At 44.5% G+C, this 25,507-nt stretch overlaps 3 protein-coding genes across 3 annotated transcripts in view; 1 reads left to right on the plus strand and 2 right to left on the minus strand.

Moving 5' to 3' along the window:
* Nucleotides 1–1,262: 1,262 nt before the first annotated feature.
* NOP10 (NOP10 ribonucleoprotein) lies at nucleotides 1,263–3,613 on the minus strand. Its single transcript, XM_069097673.1, has 2 exons — nucleotides 3,403–3,613; nucleotides 1,263–1,695 (listed from the first exon to the last, which is right to left on the minus strand). The coding sequence occupies exons 1-2, from the start codon at nucleotides 3,454–3,456 to the stop codon at nucleotides 1,555–1,557; spliced, it is 195 nt and encodes a 64-aa protein (XP_068953774.1). The 5' UTR covers nucleotides 3,457–3,613; the 3' UTR covers nucleotides 1,263–1,554.
* A 3,360-nt stretch (nucleotides 3,614–6,973) lies between these two features.
* Nucleotides 6,974–18,920, plus strand: NUTM1 (NUT midline carcinoma family member 1). The gene is made up of 6 exons (XM_069097419.1): nucleotides 6,974–7,668; nucleotides 10,913–11,041; nucleotides 14,024–14,163; nucleotides 15,488–15,780; nucleotides 16,329–16,445; nucleotides 16,720–18,920. The coding sequence occupies exons 1-6, from the start codon at nucleotides 6,974–6,976 to the stop codon at nucleotides 18,706–18,708; spliced, it is 3,363 nt and encodes a 1,120-aa protein (XP_068953520.1). The 3' UTR covers nucleotides 18,709–18,920.
* A 961-nt stretch (nucleotides 18,921–19,881) lies between these two features.
* Nucleotides 19,882–25,507, minus strand: part of LPCAT4 (lysophosphatidylcholine acyltransferase 4) — a 10,935-nt gene continuing 5,309 nt past the window's right edge. Inside the window, exons 2-10 of the mRNA XM_069097599.1 lie at nucleotides 25,180–25,390; nucleotides 24,937–24,971; nucleotides 24,133–24,187; nucleotides 23,957–24,039; nucleotides 23,524–23,649; nucleotides 23,019–23,151; nucleotides 21,220–21,318; nucleotides 20,677–20,833; nucleotides 19,882–20,266 (exon numbers count right to left, since the gene is read on the minus strand). Of these exons, the coding sequence (XP_068953700.1) occupies nucleotides 20,091–20,266; nucleotides 20,677–20,833; nucleotides 21,220–21,318; nucleotides 23,019–23,151; nucleotides 23,524–23,649; nucleotides 23,957–24,039; nucleotides 24,133–24,187; nucleotides 24,937–24,971; nucleotides 25,180–25,390 (1,075 nt within the window). The 3' untranslated portion in view covers nucleotides 19,882–20,090. The remainder of the gene's footprint in view (nucleotides 20,267–20,676; nucleotides 20,834–21,219; nucleotides 21,319–23,018; nucleotides 23,152–23,523; nucleotides 23,650–23,956; nucleotides 24,040–24,132; nucleotides 24,188–24,936; nucleotides 24,972–25,179; nucleotides 25,391–25,507) is intronic.

Consider the following 25,507-nt stretch of genomic DNA (forward strand, 5'->3'; position numbering starts at 1 on the left):
AAGAGTATATAAGTCATGTTTACCAGCAATAATGTTCAGATGGTCTTGCTCCTTCTTTCCCACCCATTCCTTTGCAGGCTGGGTCCTCCTTGGCCCCACGAATAACTTGGTCCCGCTGGACGGGACACATTGGATTGTCTTGAGCTCTAGAAACAGTGAGAGGAATTTCTCCTGATTTAATAAAAACCATCATCCTCCATCAGAAAAGCAGACCAAGAATAAGGTTTTTAAAAGTATTACTCTATTGTTTCTTCCTATCTTTTTAACTTAAGTTTTCTTTAGGTAACACCTCTCAAAAGACATCTTATGTTGAGGAAAAGGGGGATGGGTTCCCCTGCATGCAATGGGAGAGAGGGAAATAAGGCCAAGAAAGAATTAAGGAATCGAACAGTCACCTCTGGTCTGTTCTGCTTTGGGTTCTATTACATTGCCCTAAAGCAAATCTGTATGTTGCTTTCTGTCAGATGAGAATTAATCAAAATATTAAAACTTAATTTTTTTAATGTTTCTGTCCGCTCAATCCTCAACATGAAAACATTTGTCAGAATGCATGACTGTTCTCTTAAATTGATCTGAGCTTCAGCGGTTCTTTGGTTAAAATCAATCTGTTCAGAACACACATCTAGTACCTTAAGGTTTACAAAACATTTTCCTCAGAACAAAGATAATCTCCAGGTGAAGATAATGCTTGTTGGTTACTCCATCCATTCAGAAGACCTATCTCGTGGGCACTGTTGTGCCATGTTGAAAATCTGTGTCACTACAGAGGGGAAAGAAATTCAAGGCTATCAACAGGAATTAAAACTTTAGAGCTAAAAGAAACTAAACCATCGAGTCCAATTTGATTAATTTTTACTGAAGAAAATGAGGAATTTTGAATTCCAGTGCAGACATGCTAGTATTCTAAAATAATAAAAATTGAGATATTAAATTACTTTTTGATCATGAAAAGGGAATAAGCATTTCTATAGCACCTACTACATGCCAGGTACTGTATTAAGTACCTTTTTACAAATATATTATCATCTAATCCTCACAACAATCCTTCAAAGTAGGTGCTATTATCACTATTTTACAGCTGAGGAAAATGAGTCAAACAGAGGTTAAGTGACTTGCACAGAGTTACATTGGTATTAAGTGTCTGAGATTGTATTTGAATTCGAGTCATCCTGACTCCAGGACCAGCACTCTATCCACTGAACCACATAGCTTCCTCTGATCAATTCAAAGACTTTCTAGTCCCCAAATAAGAAAGAAAAATAGACCTCTAAATCATTTCAGGTTTAATAGCCTATAACATTGATTAAAAAGGTGTGGCAACTTTAGGCTTTTTCATTTTAGGTTGATTGCTACCAAGTACAGAGAGGAACCGAACACAGGCAAATTGAGACTGGATTCTAAGAAGCAAATGTGTAAAAGGAGAATTGTAAAGTTGTGAGAATGGGTTAAGAGAGTCAAAGATTTGAACTCTTCCTGAATGAGGTCTCCTAGATGTAGGAAAAGGTTCTTGAGCCAGAGTCCTTGGTGGCTGCCATTGTTTGGTGGGTTGGTAATTCATAGGACCAATCGTGCTTGTTGGGTCATGAGAACCTTGAATCTCTTTTTGATGGTGATACGGTGTCTTGAGTACTTGTCATCTGGAGAGAATCTGGCTGGGTGAGCTGAACAGGTCTGTTGTCCTGCAGGATCTGTTTTCTGTTATGATAAAAAGGAGAACTGAATGTGAATTCTCTCCTCTGGCACTGGTACCACTCTAGTTACAGGCTCCTATTACTTCATGCCTGATGACTTGCCTGAAGTACCGTCCCTATTCCACTCTTTCCTCCACTCAGCTACAAAAGTGATTTACCTAAAGTACAGGTCTGACCATATCACCCACCCACTCAAACTTCAGTGGAGTCCTATTGCCTCTAGTATCAAATACAAAATGTACTTTTTGGAATTCAAAGCTTTTTATGACCTAGCCACTATCTACTCTTCCAGTCTTCTTATATGTTACTCCCCACCACATATTTTTTGATGCAGTGACATCAGCCTCCTGGCTATTCAACAAACTTGGCACTCCATCTCTTGGCTCCAGATATTTTCTCTGGTATACCCCATACCTAGAACACTTCTTCTGGTACACTGCCTACTGACCTCTCTGGCTTCTTTTTAAGTTCAACTAAAATCCCACCTTCTAAAGAAAACCTTCCCCAAACCTTCTTAATTACAGTGCCATTGCCCTTGTTAGCTCCTGTTTATCCTGTACATAGCTTGCTTCATATGTATGTTAGCATGTTGTCTTCCTCATTAGATTGCAAGCTCTTTGAGGACAGAGGTCTTTTGGCTCTTTTTGTATCCCCAGTGCTTAGCACAGTATGTTTACTGGTTTTAGACCAGAAACAGAGAAAAGGTAGAAAAGATCCAAACAGGTAAAGGGTATGAGGTTATTTACTCTCATTCATATCCCTGGTCCCTCCTCCCTTCATCCCCAAGCTAGTCAGCTTCCAGCAAAGCCCCAGTATTATTGGTGCTTAACAACAGACAAGAACTGTGCTAAGTATGATTAGATTTTTAGGTTGTGTACGGAGAGTCTTTTCCTTCTTTTTGTATCCCAAAAGCTGGTGCGTGTTTATTGACTCTCTCCATAGACACAGGAGGGAATGGAGTGATGGGAAGTTTGAAGACAGAGTAAAAGGTTCGGAATAAATACTGAATTAAGTGGTATTTGTGATTAGGAGCGGGAAATTAGTTCCTTCCCCAACTTTCGACTCTAGAAATCCTTAGCAAGATTCCTTCAAACTACAATACAGCTCAATACCATCCCAGCATGGGGCCCTCCTGGATTCCCACTGCGGCCAGCACAACTTCCTCACCACCCGAAATTACCTCGTGGTTTCTCCGTTAGAAAGCAAGTTCCCTAAATGCAAGGCCTGTTTCTTTTTTATATTTTCTCCCCAGCGCCAAGCAAAGTGCAGAAAGGCGCTTAACAAATGTTTACCCCATCGGTTTCCATCCTTGGGCTTTTGTTCCTCTTGCTTTTCTTTTTCTAAATACGTTTTCTTTTTCACACGACCATTTATTTCGGTATAAAGAACACACAAAAGGAGAACTGCGCCAGAAAAAAATGAGCCGCCTCCAGATACTTCTTAGGTAAAAAAAGGGCTATCTCCCAGGGTGGTTGTGAGGCTCAAAGGGGAGATTTGTAACAGTGCTTGCAAACCTTAAAGAATCATATAATGCTAGCTACTAACTTCTGTTGCTCAGGGTTGACTTTAAATTGGCTTCTTTAACTCGAGCGGTTAATTTCTTCCTCTCCTCCCTAATTCTCCTTCTCCCCTGCAATCTCTCTCCTAAGCCTCCACAACCCCGTGCCTTCCTCCCCAAGTCAGCCTCAGCAGTCGGGGCTTAACTCCTTACTTTTAGGGTGTAGACCCGGTCCCCTTTCTCGTTGAGGTAATACTGTAGAAACATCGCGGCCAAATTCACTTCGCAATCCGGATACGCCACAGAAAGTCTCGGCTACAACTACGCTTCCACCTCCTTCTTAACCCGGGAGCCTCCAACAAACAGCCAAGAAAGGCCGGGCCAGCCCCCACGACCCACGTGTTTGTTCCAGGGATACTTCCGGGAAGAAGAGGCCCCCGCGCCCCTTTGGCATGCTGGGAATTGTAGTCCCTGACTCCTCTCCTCCTGCCCTCCTGAAGGGGGAGTCCTCGCACTTGGGAGTGCACTTGAGAGCGCATCCCTATTCTGGAAACTGTGATAGGCTTTGGAAGAGCGGGGCCAGAGGAGGAAGGAAAGTGGGCTTCTAATGCCAGTGGAGGCCATTACACAAGGATTCAGGTTTACCTCATTCCTTCAGGGATAGAGAGGTTGATATTTTTGAACCCAGATCTTGAATATCCCTCTTCTGCAAACACACTCCAGTAAGTACTAACATTGAAGAACCGATGTACCCAGAACCTTACAGGGGGCAGGTAAATACAGGCTCCAAGGCAGCGCCAAAGTTGCCTTTGACCCGGGTTTGAAGTCTGGGAAACCTAAAGAGACCTTAGAGCACCTAGGTCAGACCCTTCATTTTTCCAGATGAGGATACTGAAGCTCAAGCAAGTTCATTAACTTGCTCAAGGTCCCCGCGGGAATAAGTAGGGGAGCCGGTCCAGAGATGTGAGCCCAGGGCCTCTATACTATGTGCTGCACACTGGAGAGTGGATGAATGAGATTAAAGGCTAGAAGCCGAAGAATGGTAGGGGAGTAGGTTAGCAGAAAAGAAGGGAAAAATGAACGGGTGCAGGGGTGGGAAAGTGGTGAACTTGGAAATTTGAGAAACAATTCAAAATAATAGTTCAAGAAGCTGGGTTTAATTTTGGGTCTGGGATCTGGAGACAACTCTGTTCCACTACTTACCTAGGATCAGTGGATCATGGACTGAAGGTGACCTTCCAGGCCCAAACTCTTATTTTATAAATGGAAATAGACATTGAGAGCTGGAAAGGACCTTATTGTCCATCCCCCCCTCATTATACAGATATGGAAACTGAGGCTGGTGAGGTTAAGTGACTTGTACATTCAGGGTCATTCATCTGATAATTGTTTGAGTTAGGATCTGAATTCAGATCTTCCATACTCCACGAGAAGCACTTTCTTGTCTGTGCCTTTCCAACCTGATTCTCCTCCCCCATCCTCCCACAGAATGTTCCTCAGTCCCATGGCCTTGCCCTCACTCTTCTCTCCCTTCCCCCACTGCAGAATGCCTTGGTTTCTAGGTTCCAGTTCTGTTTTGATTCAATCTTTTCCTTTCTGCTACCCTCAATTCTTGGGCAGCTACTGTATGTAACCAGGTGGCCCTCTGGGCTCTGGATCTGACCCTTGCCCCATCCTGGAGGCTGCTAGGCAGCCCCGATTAGTGCCCAAGCCAGAACGTCCAGTCCCAGATGGAGGTGAGCGGGGCTGGGGGCCTGTCACAAAAATCCATGCCCCCTACCCCCTCAAGCCCTAGGGACAGAAATTTGGGACTGTAGTCCTGGGGATCACATTTTTGGCCTGAACTGTGGGACCTAAGAGGAAGAGAGATCAATGGATCCATCCTATTCTCAGGCAACAGACCTGGGGAGGTTGGGGAACCAGTTTGGCGCCTTGGGGTTCACAAAGCCAATATCTTCAGAGCTGATTTGGGATGCCTTGGAAGAACTGAGCCAGGTAGCTCTGAATTTAGAGAGAAGGACCATTAGCAGATTGATTTAAATAGGCAAGAAACCTCCAGTCACTAGACATTAGCCCCCTTAAAGAAAGATAAAAGGGCCTAGTAGAATTAGGTCTAACATATATGTGCTTCTTTCTGCCAACTAGACCCTCTTTTCCCAAGTTTTTGCTTTAGAAATTGATATTTCAGCAGGGATATATTAGATCAGGGAAGATAAGAGGGAATTGGGTGGAAAGGACTTTTGACAGAAATTTGACCAGAGTGGTCCTCTTTTGCTAAGGCATGCCCTGAACCTACCAAGAGACTATGAGGCTTGGGAAGGACCTCAAAACAATACCACCACCCATTTCCCCATAGGTTAATATAGATACAATACAATAACTACTATAGGGTGGAATACCTCAGTTTCCTTGAAACCTAGTAACCTCAGTTTTTCTTTGCCCAGGGAACATCTGGAGCTTGTTTCTTTGATTTATCAGGGGCTGAAGGTTGGGTAGTATTGGGGAGGTGGTTAATACATGCTTATTCAACCACAGTTGGAATATAGACTGTACTGATTTACTCTGAGTTGTTTCATCTATCCTAGGACCTAGGCCCTCTAATCCATCTCACCTTGTTCCCCCCCTCTTTCTATTATGGCTAGCATGTCCTGACCTTTCCCTGCTAGTCATCAGATTGATGAGCTTGCCCACAATCTTCCATGAATCCATGATCATATTTTATGCTCAGGGAGGTGAACTGTGAGTTTCATGTCCTTTGTGAGATAAAGTGGGATTAGGCCTTGGTGAATTGTTAAACTCTTGTTATTATTAAATGGAGGTATCTCCTTAGAAGGCATCTTATATATTATATGTGGTGTTATATTTTCTCGTATTCCCAATGCCTTGTGCATAGTAAGTGTTCAATAATGACTTGTTAATTGAAAGCCTTGCCCTTTCCATTATAAACCATAGATAGAATCAGAATCAGTCTTAGCAGCAACTGCCACATTTCACTGGATCTGTCAGCTAGCTGCCTGAAGCATACGAAAAACTGTCATTTTTGTCCACTTAGCCTATTACTGCCCTCTTATTGCTCAGTCTTTACTCTTCTGGAGTGGTGAATCTCTGGGAATCTCTATGGGCTTCCCCTCCTCAAGTTAAAAAGACTAGAAGAAGGATTAAGTGGCTAGAGATGGCTGGGAGTAGGGGGGGATGTCTCTGATTTTACTCCCATAAGCAGAAATGAACTAGTTGTTAATAGGAATGAGTTTTAGGGATAAATTGGTTATGGCTATAGAATTTTCTTTATTGTACTTTTAGGTGAGAAGAGGAATAGGGGACTTAAAAAAAGCAGCAAGGAGATGAAAAAGGGGAGGAATGAAGAAACGGGGCCAGGAACCTCTCTGAATCTCTCTGAATCTATCTCTAATTTAGTGACACCAAAGGAGCCTTAGGGAATGGCCAAATTCTAGATTCTTCCATCAGATGCTCAACCTCCTACGTGGGGTCATGCTTTGAGTTGTTATTTCCTGCATGTCAGCCCTGTTCTAGATCTTGGGACACCACCCAGTGGAGGTAGACTGCTAAGAATATCCTTAAAGTGGTTGGTGGTGACATTGTAGGCATTTCCCTGTCTTTTTTTTTTTTTTTAAACTGGCAAAGATGTTTACCCTGTGAGTTAGGAGACCAACTCTGTAATGCATCAATGTCCAAAAGGTACCCAGATGCTGAGGCCTCTAGTTGCCTCATTTCCTGCTCCATTCCCTCCTTTTTCTCAACAGCTCCTCCATTGTCTGGACCTGAAATGACCCCGAAGCCTGGCCCTGTCCCACCTTGTACTTCACTTCCTTTACCCCCACCTCCTCCAGGACCGTCAGACAAGTCTCCCTGGGAGCCACCACCTCAGGCTCCCATTTCTTCACCATTCCATCCTGGTAGCCCTCTGGTTCTGTCTGCTTTCCCTAGTACACTACTGGTGACAGGAGATGGGGGAGCAGGCCCTAGTGGGGGTGGGGCTGGTAAAGTCATCGTCAAAGTCAAGACAGAGGGGGGCCCAACTGAGGCCCCCCAAACTCAGACCTTTATTCTCACTCAGACTGCCCTCAATTGGATTGTCCCAGGTCCTCCCCGAGGGGGCCCTGAAGGCCCCACTCCCCGGTTCCTGGCAGCCACCAATGTCAAGACCATTCTTCTTGCTAAGGCTGTTGGAGTGGCCCAGGCTGGTGAAGGAGAGGGACCTCCTCCCCATCCTCCCCTAGCCCCACCACCCACTGCCCAACTCGCTCCTATTATACCTCCAGAAAAGGCTTGGAGGGGGCCAGATGGGACTCCAGGGGAGGGAGGCCCACCCCTACCTCGTCCCAAACCCTCTCTGGGTGACCTTTCCTGCACCTCCAAGGGTGTTTATGAGAACTTTCGTCGCTGGCAACGTTACAAGGCACTGGCCCGGAGACACCTACCCCAGAGCCCTGATGCAGAAGCCCTTTCCTGTTTCCTCATGTGAGTGAGTGCTTGCTTTTGGAGTTATGCTTATAGATTCCTTCAGACTATTTATTCTTGGAAGAGTCAGGAGAGGCCTGATGGACTATAGACTAAAGTTGTTTGGAAGTATCTGATGGTAGGTCAGGGGCCACAGTACAACTTCCCAGAAAAAAGATAGTTCCTTCACATTCTTGTGTAAGCAGAGCAGTTCAAATGGGTCAGCCAGACAGGGACATTCCTAAGGGTATTAGGGTCTGTAAACAAATAACACTCTGTGCCTTTAGCTGATATTTATACTTGTATAATCAAGTTTAAATGACCATCAAGGTCAGTCTTGAAAGGGAAAAAAGGTAACAAGAAGGTGGCATACATTCTAGGGGATATATATTGATAGGGCAAAGGGGCAGACTTAGCTGGTTTGTGGGAGTGGGAGTCAGGGACAGTTTGTTATATTATGTATCCAAATCTGACTGAGATCCTGGGTGTCACACTTTTTGCTGACTGCCTCCTTGAATTCTTTTCCAGCTGCCAAAATTAAGGTTCTGTTTTCCTCCTCCCCTCCCCCCAATCCCTTTAAAGCTCAGTGCCTTCAGTAATTTCTCTGTTACAGTAAGTCTTAGGGGAAATTCTGAGTCCCAGGACTTTGGGGAAATAGAGTCTCAAATGTAGCCTTGCAGATAGGTTCCATAAATTTTTATCAGTCAAAAAGCTTAGCAAATTTACAAAAGAAATACTCCCATCTTATGTTGGCCATGCACCTTAACTAGGCTACTCATGTGACACTGAGCCAAGTCCCTTCATAGTAATAGCCAACATTGATATAGAACTTTAAGGTTAGCAAAGTACATTAGATATGTTATTTAATTCAATCCTTACAACAATCCTATGAGGTTGGTGCTATCACCTCCCTCATTTTACAGATGAGGAAACTGAAGCAGGCAGAGGTTAAGTGACTGACTCAAGGTCATATGGCTAAGCAGTTGTCTGAGGCAAGATTTGAATTGGTCTTCCTTGGCTTAACTTCTAAGACCAGCCCTATTTCTATCACACAACCAAATTGCTTGAATGGGTTAATCAATAAACACTTATTAATTACAGACTATGTACCAGGTACTGAGAATACACAGACAAAAACTCTGAAATCTATACCTCTCTACAAACTTATAATTCTATTGAATGAACCAACATGTACATATATAAGTAGGGTGTGGGGGAAGGGAAGGGACTATGTTTTAGACTCTATGCTAAGCACTTTTACAAGATATTATCTTATTTGATCTTCACAACAACCCTGTGAGGTAGGCACTATTATTATCCCTATTTCATAGTTGAAAAAACTGAGGCTTAAGTGATTTGCACAAGGTCATTTATCTAGTAAGTGCTGGGAGGCAGGATTTGAACTCAGGTCTTCCTGATTCCAGGCCCAGAGCACTAGCCACATCTCTATCCAGCTGCAAAATATATCCAAAGTAAGTAGAAAGTAATTTTAACAGGTACTAGCAGCTAGAAGGAATCAGTTAAGACTTCATTTAAGGAAGGAAGCTAGGGATTCTAAGAGAAAGTTAAGGAGGTTATGCATTCCAGGCATGAGGAATGGCCTCTACAAAGGCATAGATATAGGAGTGCCAGCAGACTTGGGGTGCTGAGTCCTCTTCTTCATTTTGCTGACAAAAAACGATTCATGTGGGTTGAATAGTTAAGAAGCAGTTAGAAGGTTCCCTATCCCTTCTAAAAAATAGGCTTGATACATATTCCTTCATTTATACTTCATTTGAGTTAACAAGCTCCTGCTTTAAGATTCAAATGTCCCTGTCAGAGTTATGCTTATCTGTGAGTCATGCCTTATTGTGAATTATCTTAATTATGTAATTAGGTTATTAAAGTAGCAGTAGATAGTGTGCTAGACCTGGAATCAGGATGTACTGAATTTAATTCTTTCCTTAAAGCAATTACTAGCCCTGTGACCTTGGTCAAGTCACTTAACCTCTCCTGTCTCAGTTTCCTCATCTGTAAAATGGGGATAATAATAGCACCTACTTCCCAGACTTAGTGAAGTCAAAATGAAATAATATTTTTAAAGTGTTTTGCGAGCCTTAAAGCTTATCATCATCATCATCATCATCATCATCATCATCATCATTCCTAACACATAGCTAAGACTATCATATTAAGGAAATGGGGAAGGTATCAGGGTGGGAGAGGTAATTTTGGAGCATAGGATAATATTTAGGGGGAGGGCTGGTTTATATAGTAAGTAGGGTGTTATACTAGTGTGCCTTGGGCCACTAGAGAACCACATGAAGATAGAAAGTCCTTAAGGACTGGGGTGCTTTGAGAAAAAAGGGAAGCTCCAGAAACTAGGAGGAGGGCACCAAAAGGGAAGCAGAAAAACAACAATGATAAATTCTGCCTAAGGTCCTAATGATGGCAATCATTATTCCCTAAGTGAAAAGTGTCTCATATATCTTTTCAAGCTTTCAGGCATCTGGGCTACTCCTGAAAAACTTTTTCAGTGATGATAGACAGAAAGATGTTAATTAGGTCTGAAGGCATGTTAGCCATAAGCATGTGGTTGCTTCCTTCACCAACAGATTGCAAACCCACTGTGCCTTTGTGGACAGTTTTATGAGTTCCTGTGGCTCCCCCAAACATCACCATCTGGTGGGAAGTCTGGCAGAGAGCCTCTCCAAATTTAGCTAGGCTGACCCACAGTTAATAAGATCTGTACTTAAGTGCTTCTATCTTGGAGAGTTTGGGGATAGCTTTAGAGAACCTATGAAGTACTAGAGTAGGATTTTAGTGGCCTCTGTCTTCTCTCTCTGCCTCTGTCTCTGTCTTTGTCTCTTTGCCTTACTGTCTCTGTCTCTTAGGCCACAACCCCTCAAATCTAGCAGCTTTCCATCACAGATTCTGTGCGATTGATTAATTAGTCAATCAGAAAGCATTTAATAAGTGCCTGCTATGTGTTGGGGAGATAGGAACACTAAGAAACAGTTCCTACTCTCAGGGAACTTACATTCTAAAAGATCTGCCCAATTTCTGGTTAGAACAGGGGTTGGAAGGGGAGGAAATTACCATGTCTGATTGGATGTGGGCTTTAACGGAGACAGAGAGATAAGTGAGATCTGATGGGGAGGGGAATGTAGAAGGGGAATGAAAAGAGTGGGTGTGAAGTGCGGAGGTACTAGGATAGGCATATTGTGAAGGGGTCATGATGGGGAGAAGCATAAGTAGGATGTGACAGGAATAGGGGTGTTTTTAGCCCAGTGCTTCGTTCCCTGGCCCGGCTAAAGCCAACTATGACCCTGGAGGATGGACTGCCACGAGCTGTGCAGGAGTGGGAGCGAAGTAGCAACTTTGACCGAATGATCTTCTACGAGATGGCAGAAAAGTGAGTTTGACCCTTGTTCTCTTCACTAGGAGGGACTTATGGTAGGGATCATTTGATGGGATGACTATGGGTGGGGTAGGCATGAGTCCAGGGGTCTCATACAGATTGGTATCTGAAGGGTATGTGATAGGGCAGAACAGATGTGGGATGACACAAAGTCTCATGGGTCCTTGGTATCTGACCCCCATTATCTTGCAGCATGTTCTCAGCCTAATGCCTTCTCTTGCTAGATCTTCCTGTTGCATCCCTTATTTTACTCATCATGAACTTCTCTCAGGATCAGCTGATTTATAACCCTTCCCACCTACCTACTCTGTATCTCCAACTAGGTTCCCCCATCATCTCAAACTGAGCTAATAGCTTAGATAGCTAAGTCTATCTATCTCTCCTCCCAAATTCCCTTTTTTAATTGATGGTACTACCATCCTCCCACTCACTTGGGTGTGAAATCTCAAGGTAATCTTTGATTCTCTCCTTTTCCACATTCCCACATCCAATCAGGTACAGTGTTTGGTCAGTTTTGTCTTTACACCTCTTGCATCTGTTCTATTTTCTCAACTCACACTGGAACCATTCTGGTTCACCCTAATTTAGTTGTAGCAATACTTCAAAAGAAAATTTTATTGTTGGCTCTTACATTTTATATCACAGTCATTTCCCCTTCTTCCTCCATGAAATCAAACCCTTCCTTGTTAGAACAGGATAATGTTCTTGTTATCTGAAAGTGTAAATATCATATTCCACATCTGCAGTCCTTGAATTTTTACCTGGAGGAGGAAGTTATGTTTCCTCCTTCACCAACAGATGATTGTCCAGGACAAAGATTAATTGTTATAGTTTGCTGTAGTTTGACTGCTTTTTAGTGTTATCATTTACATGTTTATAATCATTATGTTCTCTTGGTTCTGCTGTCTTTAGTCTTCATTACTTTGTTCAAATCCTTGTTTGGAAGACCTTTCAGCCTTCATGTCTGAATTCCTAAAATTCATCATTTCTTATGGTGTAATAATATTCCATTGCATTCATATATCAAACTTTGTTTAGCCAATCCCGGATCCATGGTTATTAATTTTGTTTCCCGTTTTTTGCTACCACAAAGAAATACTGCTATGAATATATGTGTGTGTATATAAATGTGTACACACACACACACACACACACACACACACACACACAAACAACCCTTTTCTTTCTATCATTGATCTTTTTTGGGTATTTGCCCAGTAGTGGCATCCTTATTTTCTCATTACTTTTTGCCATACTACTATAGGATAGTCTCCTAAATGGCCCTCCTCTCTCCAATTCTTCCTTCACATCACTGCTAACATAACACACAGGTATGACCATGTCATTCCCTACTCAAAAAACTTCAGATACTACAGGTATCTTTGATACCTGTAAGACAAAATACATAAACTTGCTTTTGATGCCTTCCACAATATAATTCTAATATCTTTCCTGCCTTATTAAAATTTACTCTTTCACTCATTCTGAGTTTCAGGCAGATTGTATTACTTTCTGTCCCCCTAGCTTGACATGCTCTCTCTCTCTGACTTCTGTGCATTTGTATAAGTAGACTTTAGTTCACAAAATGTACTCCCTGTCTCCCTCATCTCTGTTTTGGAATCCTTCTCTTCCTTTAAGACTCAGGCCTGGTGCCAGCTCCACTGTGAAGCCTTTCTTAATCACTCTATTTTCTTCCTTCTCAAGGTTTCCTATGCTATTTTGTCTGGTCCTCTCCTTTGTCTCCATCATACTCTAGCTTCTATTATGATTATGTACACATCATATAACTACCTCTTCCCTTTCCTTCCCCTCCCCCAAAACCCTCCTCCCTTGCCAGAGGGTATATGAACTCCTTCAAGTCCCATACTGTTACTTTTGGTTTTTGTATTTCTAAGGCTTGGTACAGTGCTTTACGCAGTTGGTATTGAATTAATGTTCTTTGAATTAAATGTCAGTTATATTCTCTGCTTACTACTGGGATATACAAAAAAGGAGACTATAATCCTGACCATGAGGAGTTTCTAGCCTCCTGCCCAGCGATGCTATGACCATTCTTATTCATTATAGGAAGTATTTTGGGGTCCAGATTCTCTATTCCTCCCTCCTCCCCCTTTCTTTGTGCCTACTTCATACTCTGGAACTGATGAATTGGAACCAACTCAGGCATCTTTTGGAGAATCTCTGTACCCACTACTTTCAGAGTATAGAAACCAACCAACCAACCAACCCAACTGAGGCTCTCCTGTCTACCATCTTCTCTAAGCCAGCTGAGAATTCAGCACTCTTTGGTATGCTTCTGAACCCACAGCCATACCAGATGCAATAATCATAGCACCTACCTCACAAAGTTGTTGTGAGGATCAAATGAGATACTGTATATAACGTGCTTTGCCAACAAGAAATAGGAGTTATTATTATCATTAAAAGTAGTATGTGTATTATTAGTGTGTGTCTTTTGCATCCCACTGGGTAAAAAGGTAAATACAAGAGAGGACAGACATGGTGATCATAAGGGGCTATAAAGTAAGACCTGGGGGTGGTCTGAGCGTAGGAAAGACCCTCTGTTTCTTCTTTCTTCTCACCCAATTTTTCAGTGGTTTATCCAGAATGCAGGTAAGGAGATGCATGTAATGACAAGGAGCACCAGATTGGTCAGCACACCTGGGTGCAAATCTTGGCTCTGTGGTTTACTATTTGTGGTTCCTGGGTTAAGTAATTTAACATATATGAGCTTTGGTTTTCTCATGGGCAAAATATGGTCTCTAAGGTCCCTTCCAGCTCTAAATCTATGGTCCTATGACCTTCTAGGACCCCCTTCAAGCCTGTGATCACCTTCCTAGGTGACTCGTGTTAGATAGTACCTTGAGCCCCAAGCTTAGGTTGCTTCATTTCAGTTTCAATATGAATGTAGCCTGGGAGCTGGAAAGTGAGTCATTGGATCTTGCCATAAGCCCCTTGCCTTCCTTACCTCTACAGGTTCATGGAGTTTGAGGCTGAGGAGGAAATGCAGATTCAGAAGATGCAACTGATGAGTGGGTCTCAGTGCTTGCCTCTTCCAGCCCCTCCTAAACTTGATCCCCCAGGACCCCCAGTCCCTGAGATTTGTCAGCAGCAAGGTGAGCCAGACTTCCCCCAGAAGGGAAGAAAATATGAACCAGCCATAGATTAACTGGGATTTGCAAGGTTATCATTACAATTCTGCTACCTGAAATTTTTGAGTTCTTAACTTGAATACAGTAATTTGCATATTACCCTGCATTATTTACATGCTTTTCTCTTTCTCTTGAAAAAGAAAAATATCCTAAATGAAAACTCCTGCTTTGCCTCTGCAGCTTTTCCCTCAGAAGATGTAGTGGAATGAACATTGCATTAAGAGGCAGAGCTGGGTTTTTGGTCCCCTTTCTTCTACTAACTAGCTATATGACCCTCTCCATTAATTCTCTTTGGCCATCATTTGCCTCCTCTGTGAAAGAGAGATACCTTATCTGCTGGGAGGAAGGCATTTGCTTCAGATTTTTAAAAATAAACTTTCTCCCTCTGTTTTATTAATCTTGGTCTGTTTTCAAAAACAAATAAAAATGCACAACCAAATATTTTAGGAAAATTCACAAAAGGTTAAGCAAATTGAACATAATCTTAAAAATTTTAGACAAGTAAAATATCTGGAGCTTAAAAATATATTACTCCTTGGTTTCTGTTAAGCAGTTAGTACAAAATAAAATCACATCAGCTTTTAAATTAACTATGTTTTTTTCATATTTTTCTCTTGTTAAGAATGTTTTTTTTGGTCATTTAAGGATAGGGATGTTATCAGTCTTACTATGTTCAGAATGCAAACAAACATTGCTGGTATTATAAAAGTGAAATTCTGGGGTATTTTAGCACTTTGGTACTGAAATCAGTTTATTTCAACAAGAGTAGGAGCTCAGTTAGTATCTGAACATAAATTTATAGCTGAGGTTCATATTGAGCTCATTTTAGATTTTGGACCGAATGGTCTTTTCTGATTTCTTTCAGTTCTAATATATAGGTGACTCTTAGGTTCCCTTGATTCTGTGTTTTTTTTTCTTAGGACTGCCTCGGCCTTACTTTCTGCCTTGGGCTCTGATGTCTAATGTCCCTCAGCCTTTGCTAAATCAGGTCAGGCCTACCTGGCCTGGAGATACTTTAGTACAGCCAATCAATAGCATTGATGGATATAGAGACTGGAGAAGAAATAATACCTAAAGGAGGGGACAAGAGTTAGGAATGCATACATTTCAGGCCGACTAAAGTTTCAGTCTTTGTCCTTTTACTGAGACTTCTCTAGGGTCCTAACCACAGTTGGACTTTGTGGGCAATTTTCCCACCTTATGAGGTGTAACATTTTTCTGTGTCCCATAACAGTATAAATACATGTGGGCTTGTGCTGTCTCTACCTCTCCTTTCCCTCACCCCCAGTTTACATCCCGAAGAAGGCAGCCTCTAAGAGTTGCCCCCCACGTCGTCGCCAACGCCGACCTCCTCGTCCCTCAGCCCCCGAAGCACCCAAGGAGATCCCACCAGAAGCTGTGAAGCAGTATGCTGACATCATGGCAGGGCTGGTAGGAGTTCCCCATGCTGCCACTGGGGAGCCAGAGGGGAAACAAGAAGAAGAGGAGGAAGAGGAGGATGAAGAAGAGGAGGCCTATCCTGATCCCGATCTGCTGAGTTACATCGAGGAGCTATGTGCTCAAGATGTCTTTGTCTCCAAGGTGAGGATGTGCCTGGGAGAGAGGGCTCTTGCCCTGGCTTTTGGTGAGAGACCCTTGGAATACCAAAATTTGAGTTTGTTATTTTTTCTTCATTTTGTTTTATTTCTTGCCCAAAAGGAGAGAAAGTAAGGAGCTGGGTCCGGATGCATAGCTTCAGATGAGAACTTGGGAGTGGGCAGGAAGAGCTGAGGCCACATGATGTGCTCCTTAGAGATTCTTTTGGCTGCGAGGTTCCCCCTTGTTCCCTGACCTGTGCCTCAAACCCATCTTCCTTCTCTTCAAGCTACCTTGAAGCAGGTAGATGGTGCTGTGGAAAAGAAATCTTGACTTGGAGCCTGGAAGACCTGAGTTCAAATCCTATTTCAGACACTTATTAGCTGGGTGACCCTGGGCAAGTCACTTAACCTCTGTCTACCTCAGCTTCCTCATCTGTACCACTGGGATCACAATAGCACTTACTTCACAGGGTTGTTGTGAAGATTGTACAATACTTTGCAAACCTTAAAGCGCTATATAAATGCTGATTATTTTTTTTTTCTCTCCCTCAGGTGGAGGCTGTGATTCACCCTAGGTTTTTGGCAGAGGTGTTGTCTCCAGAGCAACAGAGGGATCCCTTGGCCCTAAGTGAGGAGCTAGAACAGGAAGAGGGACTCACTCTCACTCAGGTAAAAGATGGGAGGGAACTGAGAGTGGGGAGGAGGGATCATGGGAGAGAGCCAAGAGGGAAACCCCAAGCACTTTTCCAAACCCTGCTCTGCCTAGAGTAAAGTTGTCTAGAGATGAGCAATTCCAGATCTGAGAAGCAGATGCAGGTGAGGAGGGCTGATGGCTTCTAATTGTTAAGCTGTTGCCCGAATTACTAGCTTTCCTTTATTCCCCCACCCCTCTCCCCTTATCACCAAAGGCAGAGCTTGAAGTTCTCCTCTACTCTCGTCTTAGCTTGTGCAGAAGCGGCTGTTGGCATTGGAAGAGGAGGACGAAGAGGAGCCCCCAAGCTGCAGTGGAGCCCAATCAGACTCTAGTCCTTCTCCATCTGATGAGGAGGAAGACGGGGGTGGGCGGCCTCGACCCTCACCTGGGGCTCGTATGGCTGGGAGCATTGTCCGCCTGGGGCAGACAGCTTCTCCAGGAAAACGGGCAAGGGGAGAAGGGCATGGTAGGCAGGACAGGGCAGCAGAGGGTCTGAGGGGATTAGGAAGGGACGGTAATACTTTGCCATCCCCTAGTAGCTGGGACCTTGGGCTAGACATCGCCACTCCACAGGTGACTAGGGGCCTTTTAGGGGTGGAAGGCAGAGGGTCTGGGAAGGGTACCACCCTGGTGTCTTTATATCAGGAAGGCCACTCAGGGGGGCCTGGAGACCAAGGGGACCATTTGGTGACTGAGGGGATCCTAGAATCCTGTCCCCACAGCTGGCAGAAAGGACCTCATTTGGAGGGAGCCACCCATCTGGAGGTTGGACCTCCAGAACCAGTTGACTTCACTACTTCTCCACAAGGTCAGGGAATGGGACACCAGGTCACGGGTCTCAGGAAGGGATGCCAGGTGACAGGTCTTGGGATGGTTCCTCAAGGAAAGGAGCCATCTTCTGTTCCCCAGGAAGAGACTGTGGTGGGAACTTCTTGGAGAGATAATAGAGGAGCTCCCATGATCACAGGCTTTGGCCATAGCCCCTCCTCCAGAGCAGCTGGGGATAGGGAGAGGACCCCATTCAGCTCAGCCCTTTGGGTGAGTAGCAAGGCGGATTCCACAAATTTGGAAGTGGCTCCAGGACAGATTGAGGGGATCAGAGAAATATCTCAGTATGTGGAGTCTCAGGGAGGTTGTCATGTCCCAGGAACCCAAAGCCACATTTCTTCCTTGGGGCATAGAGGAAGTATTATGCTTGAGGCCACAGAAAAAAGTATGGCTTCTTCTGGGGACAAGGATGACACAAGTCCCCTAGAAAACGGTAACTACTGTAGCTTTTCAGAGCCTCTGAGTGCCAGCAGCCCTGTCTTAGGGATTGGAAGACACATTCCTGGAAATGGAGATCTTAGTGATTTGTGTCCTGGAGGTAACTCCTCAAACCTGGGGTCTGCCAAAAACACACTCTCCCCCAGATGTCCAGGCCATGACCTACTCTTGGGGTCTGTAGAATGTTCCTCCTTTCCAGTGATGAGGCATGATGTTAATATAACAGAAAGTAGTGGAAACTCAAGTTCCCCTCTGCTGGGAACCACTGAGAATGACAATTTACTGCCTATCAGCAATGACCATGACCTCCAATTAGTTATTGGAGTTAACTCTAGTTCACCAAAAAGTAAATGTTATGAATGCCAAAGAGAGAGCAGAGAGGATTTTGGCCTACCAAAGTTCAAAGACACAAGTCCCTTACCAGAAACCAAGGATGAATCTAACATACAAGAGCCCCCAAAACCAGTCTCCCCTAACCAGTGTCTTGGGGAAATAGCCCCAACCCTAGAAACTAGCGACTCTTTGGCTCTTGGAGAAACCTCTTCTCCAAGAAAGGCAAAACTTGGACTCACAGATATGGTTGGAAAAGAACAAGAGAAGGAAGATGAGAACATGGAACTGTCTACCTTTGCTATCGTCTTGGCCTCTAAACTTAGTCTGTCCTCACAGGGGCTGCCCCTCAGTCCTCTACCTGCCTCTGCAGTGATTAGGGGACCTAGTCGAGCATCCCGTTCACTATCTCCAGAGGCTTTAGGTCTCAGTCAACTTCCGTCACCCATACCAAAGTCTGGGAAACGCTCTCTGGGTGGTGGACCATCTCCTGTAGACAAAAGGTCCCGGCTGGGGAGTGAAGTAGGTATCTCTGGGGAATTGTCCTTGAATTTGGGGGAAGCACGGACTTCACAGCCCCGAAAGAGACGTCGTGAGGGTTATGTCCCTGGGAGGAGAAAGAAACGAAGGCGGAGCTTATAGGGGGTAGTCAAGTTATCCTACCCTCAACCAGTAACTCCCCAGGGGTGGGGTCCTCAGGGTTGATTCGGGCCCTGTGGTACTCAGTCAGAATTCTTTAATCTTCTCAGCCATTCCTTTCTGGTTGCTCTATAAATATGGTGAGGTTTGGGGGAGATCAGCAACTGAGCCGGATGGAGGTGACCACCTCAGTGAGAAGATGTGAGAGGACCCTTGGAGGGAGTTTTATGAGAAAGTGAATTAAAGACATCCCTGTTGGAAATGGTCTGCAGTGAATCTTTCCTTTGTTCTTACTGTCTCTGCTGCCAGGGGAACTGAGGCAGAGTAGAGGAAGGGAGGAGACATCATGGGAGGATCCCAGCTTCTGTGTTCACAGAGGATGTGGGATCTTCTCCTCCAGCCTCGTGCTCTCTCCCTGCAGCCATCATCAGGAGAGAACAGGTTGGCTTCCATGTCCATCTCCTGGGTTTGATAGGGTTCTTCAGATATTTCATCCATCCCCTTTCCCAAGCCCTGAAAGATGATAGCCCTATGCTGAGATAGCTCTAAGAGGAGTCAACTGGCCTCACTGCATGATCTGTCTCCCTGTCTCACAACCCTCATCAATGGTAAATCCTTTTTAGCATCTAACCTCTACCTGTCCTATTGACATTTAACCAATTTCCTCTAGGGTGTCCCAAATGGAATGTGTTCTTATCCCTTCCTCCCTACCCCTAGCCCTAGTAAGAAGTTGGACAGAGGGTTCCTATAGAATGCCTACCATTAATATCCATAAGCATATAGCACCTTGCTGGGTTTAGGAACAACTCTTGACTCCAGGGAAAGCTGGTATTTTAGAGTTGACATACTATTCCATTTCTTCCAGCTCTGCCCCTCCTTTCCCTCTCCAAAGGCTGCTGTTAGCTGTGCTGGAGTGAGCAGCCATTCTCCATCTTTAGTGAAAGAACAACGTGAATTGGGCACAAAGGATAGTGTGTGTATGTGTGACATCAATGATGACGTATAAACAGTGGCAGAGAGAGGAGGATAGGGTATGTAGTCTTAAAGTAGAAAGAACCATTCTGGTTGTATCTTGGATGACCTTTGGAGGGCCCAGCCATCCCCAGACATTTGGAATGCTCAAATGAGCAAACCAACTGCCAAGCTTCCAAACAATGATGCCATTGATATGGCTGAGCTTCATTTTTTTTAATAGATATAGATATAGATTTATATTTATATAAAATAGTTTCTTACAAAAAAACCAAAACCAACTTAAAAAAACAAAACAAAACCAGGAGTCACATGAACAGAGATGGAGGCATGGGCTAGTCCCCTGGTGCTGCCCTGAGTTGAGGGGCTGGGATCGAGCTAGGAATAAAGGGGTGTGGAGGGGGCCAGGGCTCTTAGTCGTTTTTCGGCTTGGAGGTGTTCACAGTCCCATTGGACGTTGGGATAGGGATACCATGAGATGTGGCCTCTGGGGATTGGGGGTTGGCCCGAAGGGTATATGGGGGGCGTAGGTAGGTGCTGAAGAGTCTTCCATAGAGTGGGTCGTGCAGGGAGAAGTTCTGGAACTGGCCTAGTGAAATAAGGTAGGAAGGAAGGAAAGGAGATGGGGTAAGGAAAAGAGAGAAGAGGTGATGAAAAAGAGGACTTTTATAGCACCAGGAGGAACAGATCCTAGGCTTCCCACAAAGTTGTCCCCCAACCTGACTTATTTCTTTCCAGAGTTCATGCATCCTCAATCCCAGCTCTCTCCCTATAGTTTCAGCTCTCCTGAAATACAGATTTCTGCTCTCCCCAGGATCCCACCACTTTCCTTGACTTTCTTGCCCCAACCCCAGCTCCTTTTCTAGAACTCAGATATTCTGATTCTCAGCATCCATTCTTTCCCACAACCCTAGTGTTTATTCGTATTTCTTTTTTCCAATCCCTCCTCACTCCTTCCCACAGTGCCTTTGAGGACAGGCTTTGAAGGAGGTGACTCACAGAGGGAGAGCCCTTGGGTAGGTGTGGACTGGCACAGCTCGGCATGCAGAGCAGCAGTTGAAGGTCGGGGTGAGCCCAGCAGCAGGTACAGGATGGTGCCAAAGCCATCTTTGTACAACAAACGGCCTGGTCCCTCTGGTTCCTCTTCAGCAAAGAGCTTTTCAGGGGGAAAAAAACAACAACAAAACAAGAAAAGATGGAGAACAGTTAGTCTAGGATCATCTCTTTCCTCGGTCTTCCCAAGTCACCAAAAAGATGGCCTGTCCCCAATATATTCTTCCCTCTCAACACAGCCCTTTCCCAAGACCATTCCATGCTGATCACAGTAGAACCTTTATAGCCATCACCCAAGGACCCACCCTGCCCTGACTCTTTTCTAGGTCTCCCCATATTAAGATTTGCTATGGTGTAATAGAAATAGCAGTGGGTCAAGAACCCAGGTTCTAGAAACTATCCAAAACATTAGGACAAACTATTTCAGTTATTTTGATGGGGAGATCATGTTCTGCATATCTAGAAATGTCCCCTCAACCTTTCTAGTACCTCAAAGGCTAGACGAGTCAATTCTTCAAGGCTCCTGCCCCCATCGAGGGCTGCCAGTGCAAGAGCCACATCTCGGAAATCCACTGAGCCTCTGGAATCCTGTGGAAAATGGGAGATATCATGGTATTGTGGCCAATAATGTAAGGATGAGGGCAGCCTTCGTTCATCCTTTCCTCTCACCAGATACAATCTCCCAGTTCTACATTGCTGCCTAAGAACTGACTTTTCCTGGCATAATTATTTCCCTTTGGGGTGCTGAAGGGTGAGCTTCTCTAAAATAACCATGGGCATCTTCAAGTTGTCTCCTGAGTCACCTGATAAAATGATTTCTTACTCCAGTATGGAGGGAGTGTCCAAGACTTTCCTGTGGGGAATCTCCTTTAGGGAATTCCTAAGGAATTTGGGAAAGCTCCAGATTACTGACATTCTTATCACACCTGTCAACATTTATTCATTGCCCCCAAGCTGGATGAACTGGTTTTGCACTCTCCTGGTCTTGGCCAATGTGGGAAAACTGGTCAGACGGATAGAAAGACAGTCAGTCACTAGCATCACTTATTACAAAATAGGGGAGTATGCTTGCTGTGTGTATGTGTGACCAGAACATCTATTTCATTCCTGTTCTTCTGGGAGATTGTTATAAACTGACTTGGAGAACCATTAGATCTGGTTTGTCTCTGCTGCTCTGGGGACTTTTGAGAACCATGTTATCTGTTTTGGATAAGAAGGAACTCTGGCATTCAATAAACATCAGACATCTTCCAGGAAGACCATAATTCTTTCAGTGGGCAAAGCCACTAGAAATATTTGGAATACTAGGAATTCCCTGAGAAAGCCTGGGAATATTTAGGAAACATGGAAACTCCCAGGTTCTTAAAAAAAAATTCTGCCAAGACTATTGAAAATTCCTTGGACATGTGGTGAAGTTTTGGCTTCACTGAGGGATAGCACCATAACTTGCTGCTACAGTGTTTCTGCTAGATGCTCCTGAATGACATAAACCAAGAGGTTATGAGTGGAACCAGATGTTACTGGAAGGATGTGTCACCTCCACCCTCTCTCCCCTCAGTGCTATGGGATTTATCTGAGGAGGGGGCTCCCACAGAAAGGAAAGGAGGCAAAACATGTATATTTAAGATTCATGGGACAAAAGTAAGTTATGGTACCAGAACTTCCAATCCACCTTCTATTCTGCTTAATTACTTCATCTCATCCCCTTCAGACAAAGAGGAACTTGGCTCCATAAGAGACCAGATGCTCCCCTAGCTTTGACAGTATCCAGATACTGCTGTCAACTAATCTATGACACTGTACTTGTTATTTTCTCCCTGTATTTCCTTATCTTGCTTAGTTCAACAAATACTTGTTGTCTACCATGGCTGGACAGGATTATGAGGGACAGCAAACATAGCAGTTAGATTATCTACTATGGTCCCTCAAGTTGGCTATCTAATGTGGCCTTCAACAAACACTTATTAAGCACCTACTGTGTACAAAGCATTGTGTTAGGCACTAGGGGAGAAACCAAGTTTAGAGTGACTGCCAGCACAGAGCTTACAGTTTATGGCACATGCACAAATAATTATAATGCAAAATAAGGCCTGACAAATGCATAAGATGTAAACAAAATGTTTGATGAGGTATCTGGGAAGCCTTTTCAATATGGCTTTCATTGTTTTCCAGAGATAGTTTCTAATATGTCCCCTGGAAGGTGTTCCCTAAATCTTAAAGCTACTCACTTAGTGCTTGGAGAATAGGACCGCTGATGACAAGACTCTCCATCCCAGCTCCCTCCTCACCTGCTGGAAGTAGTCAAAGGCGCCAGCCACAGTGTGAGAGTCAGAGAGCTGCAGCTGTTTGGCAAACTCTTCTTTGCTGACCATGCGACTCCGGCCTGGCTCTGCTCCGGCATCCACACAACCAGGGGACAGACTACAATGGAAGTGTTTCAGGCTAGGAAGTTGGACCAGTTCCCTTCTCACCATGCTTCTCAGAACTTGGGCCCGTCCCTTGAGTCTTCCCAGTGTGGGATTGCCTGGGTGTGTTCCCAGATTGTTCTCTTAACTAATAGTCCCTCGAGGTCTCCCACCTTTCATACTTTGGTGGTTTACTTTCTCTCCTTTCTTCCTTTGGTTTCCTTGTTTTCTCTCCTTTTTTTCCCCTTTGCTTGGGATTCCACCCTTCCTTCAATCCCTATTCTTTGTGTTTCTTGTTCTTTCTGTATTTCCCTTCTGATCCTCTCTTTTCTCAGTCTCCACCTCCCCACTACTCCCAAGTTTTGGCCCTGTATTCCAAGTTACTCACCCAGCCTTTCGAAGCACTTTTCCCAGCTCCCACAGCTGGGGCTCCAGTGCCACCTTTAGCTGACCAACCACAGTCACAGGTAAGTTCCCCACAAATTCACACTCTGTGGCAGGAATTCCCAAGGCCCTATATGGTGAAGAGGAATGTGGAAAAAAAAGGTGTCTTCAGAGATCCTACATCTGGGACAGCAACAAGTCTACCTAGTGGAGAAGGCAAATCATAATCCCTGAATTTTCATTACCTAAGAACTCATATGCTTGTTTTCAAAGAGATTAACTCCTCCTCCTCCCTGCTCTAGACCTTTGGTTCCCTTCCCCACTACCCCACTTCTACTCTGGTAGTTCTCTTCATTTGTTGCTTTTCCACAGGGGCTCTATGCCATTGGCTTTAGGAACTATGGTGGAAGTTAGGCATATGCAAAAAGGACACTCACTGTGCCATGACCCTCTGGACATTGTTGGCATAGAGAGTGGGATTGCTGCTCTCTTCAGGGCTTGGCTGATACACTGGGAGGAACTGAAATGCAAACATATGCCCTAGTAAAGAATATCTGCCTGGTGACACCTACTCATCTCCCATTCCGTTTCCCCAGGGCCTTTTATTTCTTACCTCCACATCCACAAGGCTACAAGGCTGGGAGGCTGTGAGCCAGAGAACTTTGAGCCTGGGGGAGAAGAGAGTTTTGATGCCTACCAGGTCAGGGATCCTATCTCAACTCTTCATGAAGGGACCTCAACAATCATGGTGGAAGTTGAAGGCCATTTGACTCTATTTGGCTCTATTCAGTAAGGGGGTGTCCTTTAAATGACTCCTTGAAGTAGACTTTTAGCTAAACACAGCTGTGTGAAGAGGCATTTATTTGGGAAGCACTGGAGGGGTAGGTAAGAGGAGTAGAGAGGAAATGGCCAGCCATCTTAGCCTGTTATACTTAATATTAGGACTAACCACAATATAAGGGATAAAGAAATGGTGAGCCCTAGGGAGTTGTGTCAGAGGAAAAGAGCCTCAAGAGAAAGATTAGGTATGGAGGAGCCCTGAGGGTTTCATTGTTAAGATGAGGTTACTGGGAGGTAATCACTGAGAACAGAATAAGCATAAATAGGTTTCAACTAGAATAGGAAAGCAGGAAGCACTTTTAGCCTATGCTAGTTATGAGACCCTGGAAAAGGTGGTAAGGTGGTTAAGGTAATTCCAACTTTCTTGGAGTTCTCCCCAGCCTTGGAGAGGTGTTATTTTGTCTAAAGGTTAGCAGGATGAATTGGACTGGATGACCTCTGGAGGGCTTGGCCAGCCTGGTGGTAGGTAGGCTGAGAATCCTGTGATGAATCCTCAGCCTTTCCCTTTTCCACACCCCACCCTGAACTCCCACATCCTCTCCCCCACCACATGCCCAAGGGTACCACCAGGACTCACACTCCAGGGCCTCTCCATGCCCAGCTTGTAGTATCCTAAGGGAGAAGCAGAGATTAGGAATGAGAGGAAAGGCTTGCTCATTCTTTCCAGAAACTGCCCCTCCTCCAGACTCTGCCAGCTTTGCCCCTTCTACCCAGCTTATGCACAATTACTCCTATGGTGTGGGTGATGATTGGCCCCTATCCCATATTGGGGCAAATTCAAGTTCTTTTCATCTTCACACCTTCTTGGATTCAGACTCACCAGGCTGTTGGGGTATCGGATGAGGACAGGCTGCACAGGCACCCCTGCGATGAAAGCTCCTAAACCCCATGCCCAACACCCAAAATAAAAGTTAGTGTAGGGGGCGTGAAAGAAGGGATGGAGGGTCAGGGCAACCCCAAACAGTCTCCTGCTCTGGGTCACTTCTAACAACCTGAAAACTTGACTTTTTTTTTTAGTATTAGCTAAAGGTCTTCATGGATTCTCTGAACCACTTGATTCCCTCCTCTGGAATTCCAAGTTTCCCCCCACCCCAAACTGTTCCTCAACTCTGATGCTTACTTTTTCTCTAGTTCTACTTCTACCTCCA

Source organism: Petaurus breviceps, unplaced genomic scaffold (assembly GCF_028583685.1).
Source record: "Petaurus breviceps papuanus isolate PSGF00001 unplaced genomic scaffold, PetGlider_PUasm1.0 37, whole genome shotgun sequence".
In the NCBI taxonomy this organism is placed as follows: domain Eukaryota; kingdom Metazoa; phylum Chordata; class Mammalia; order Diprotodontia; family Petauridae; genus Petaurus; species Petaurus breviceps.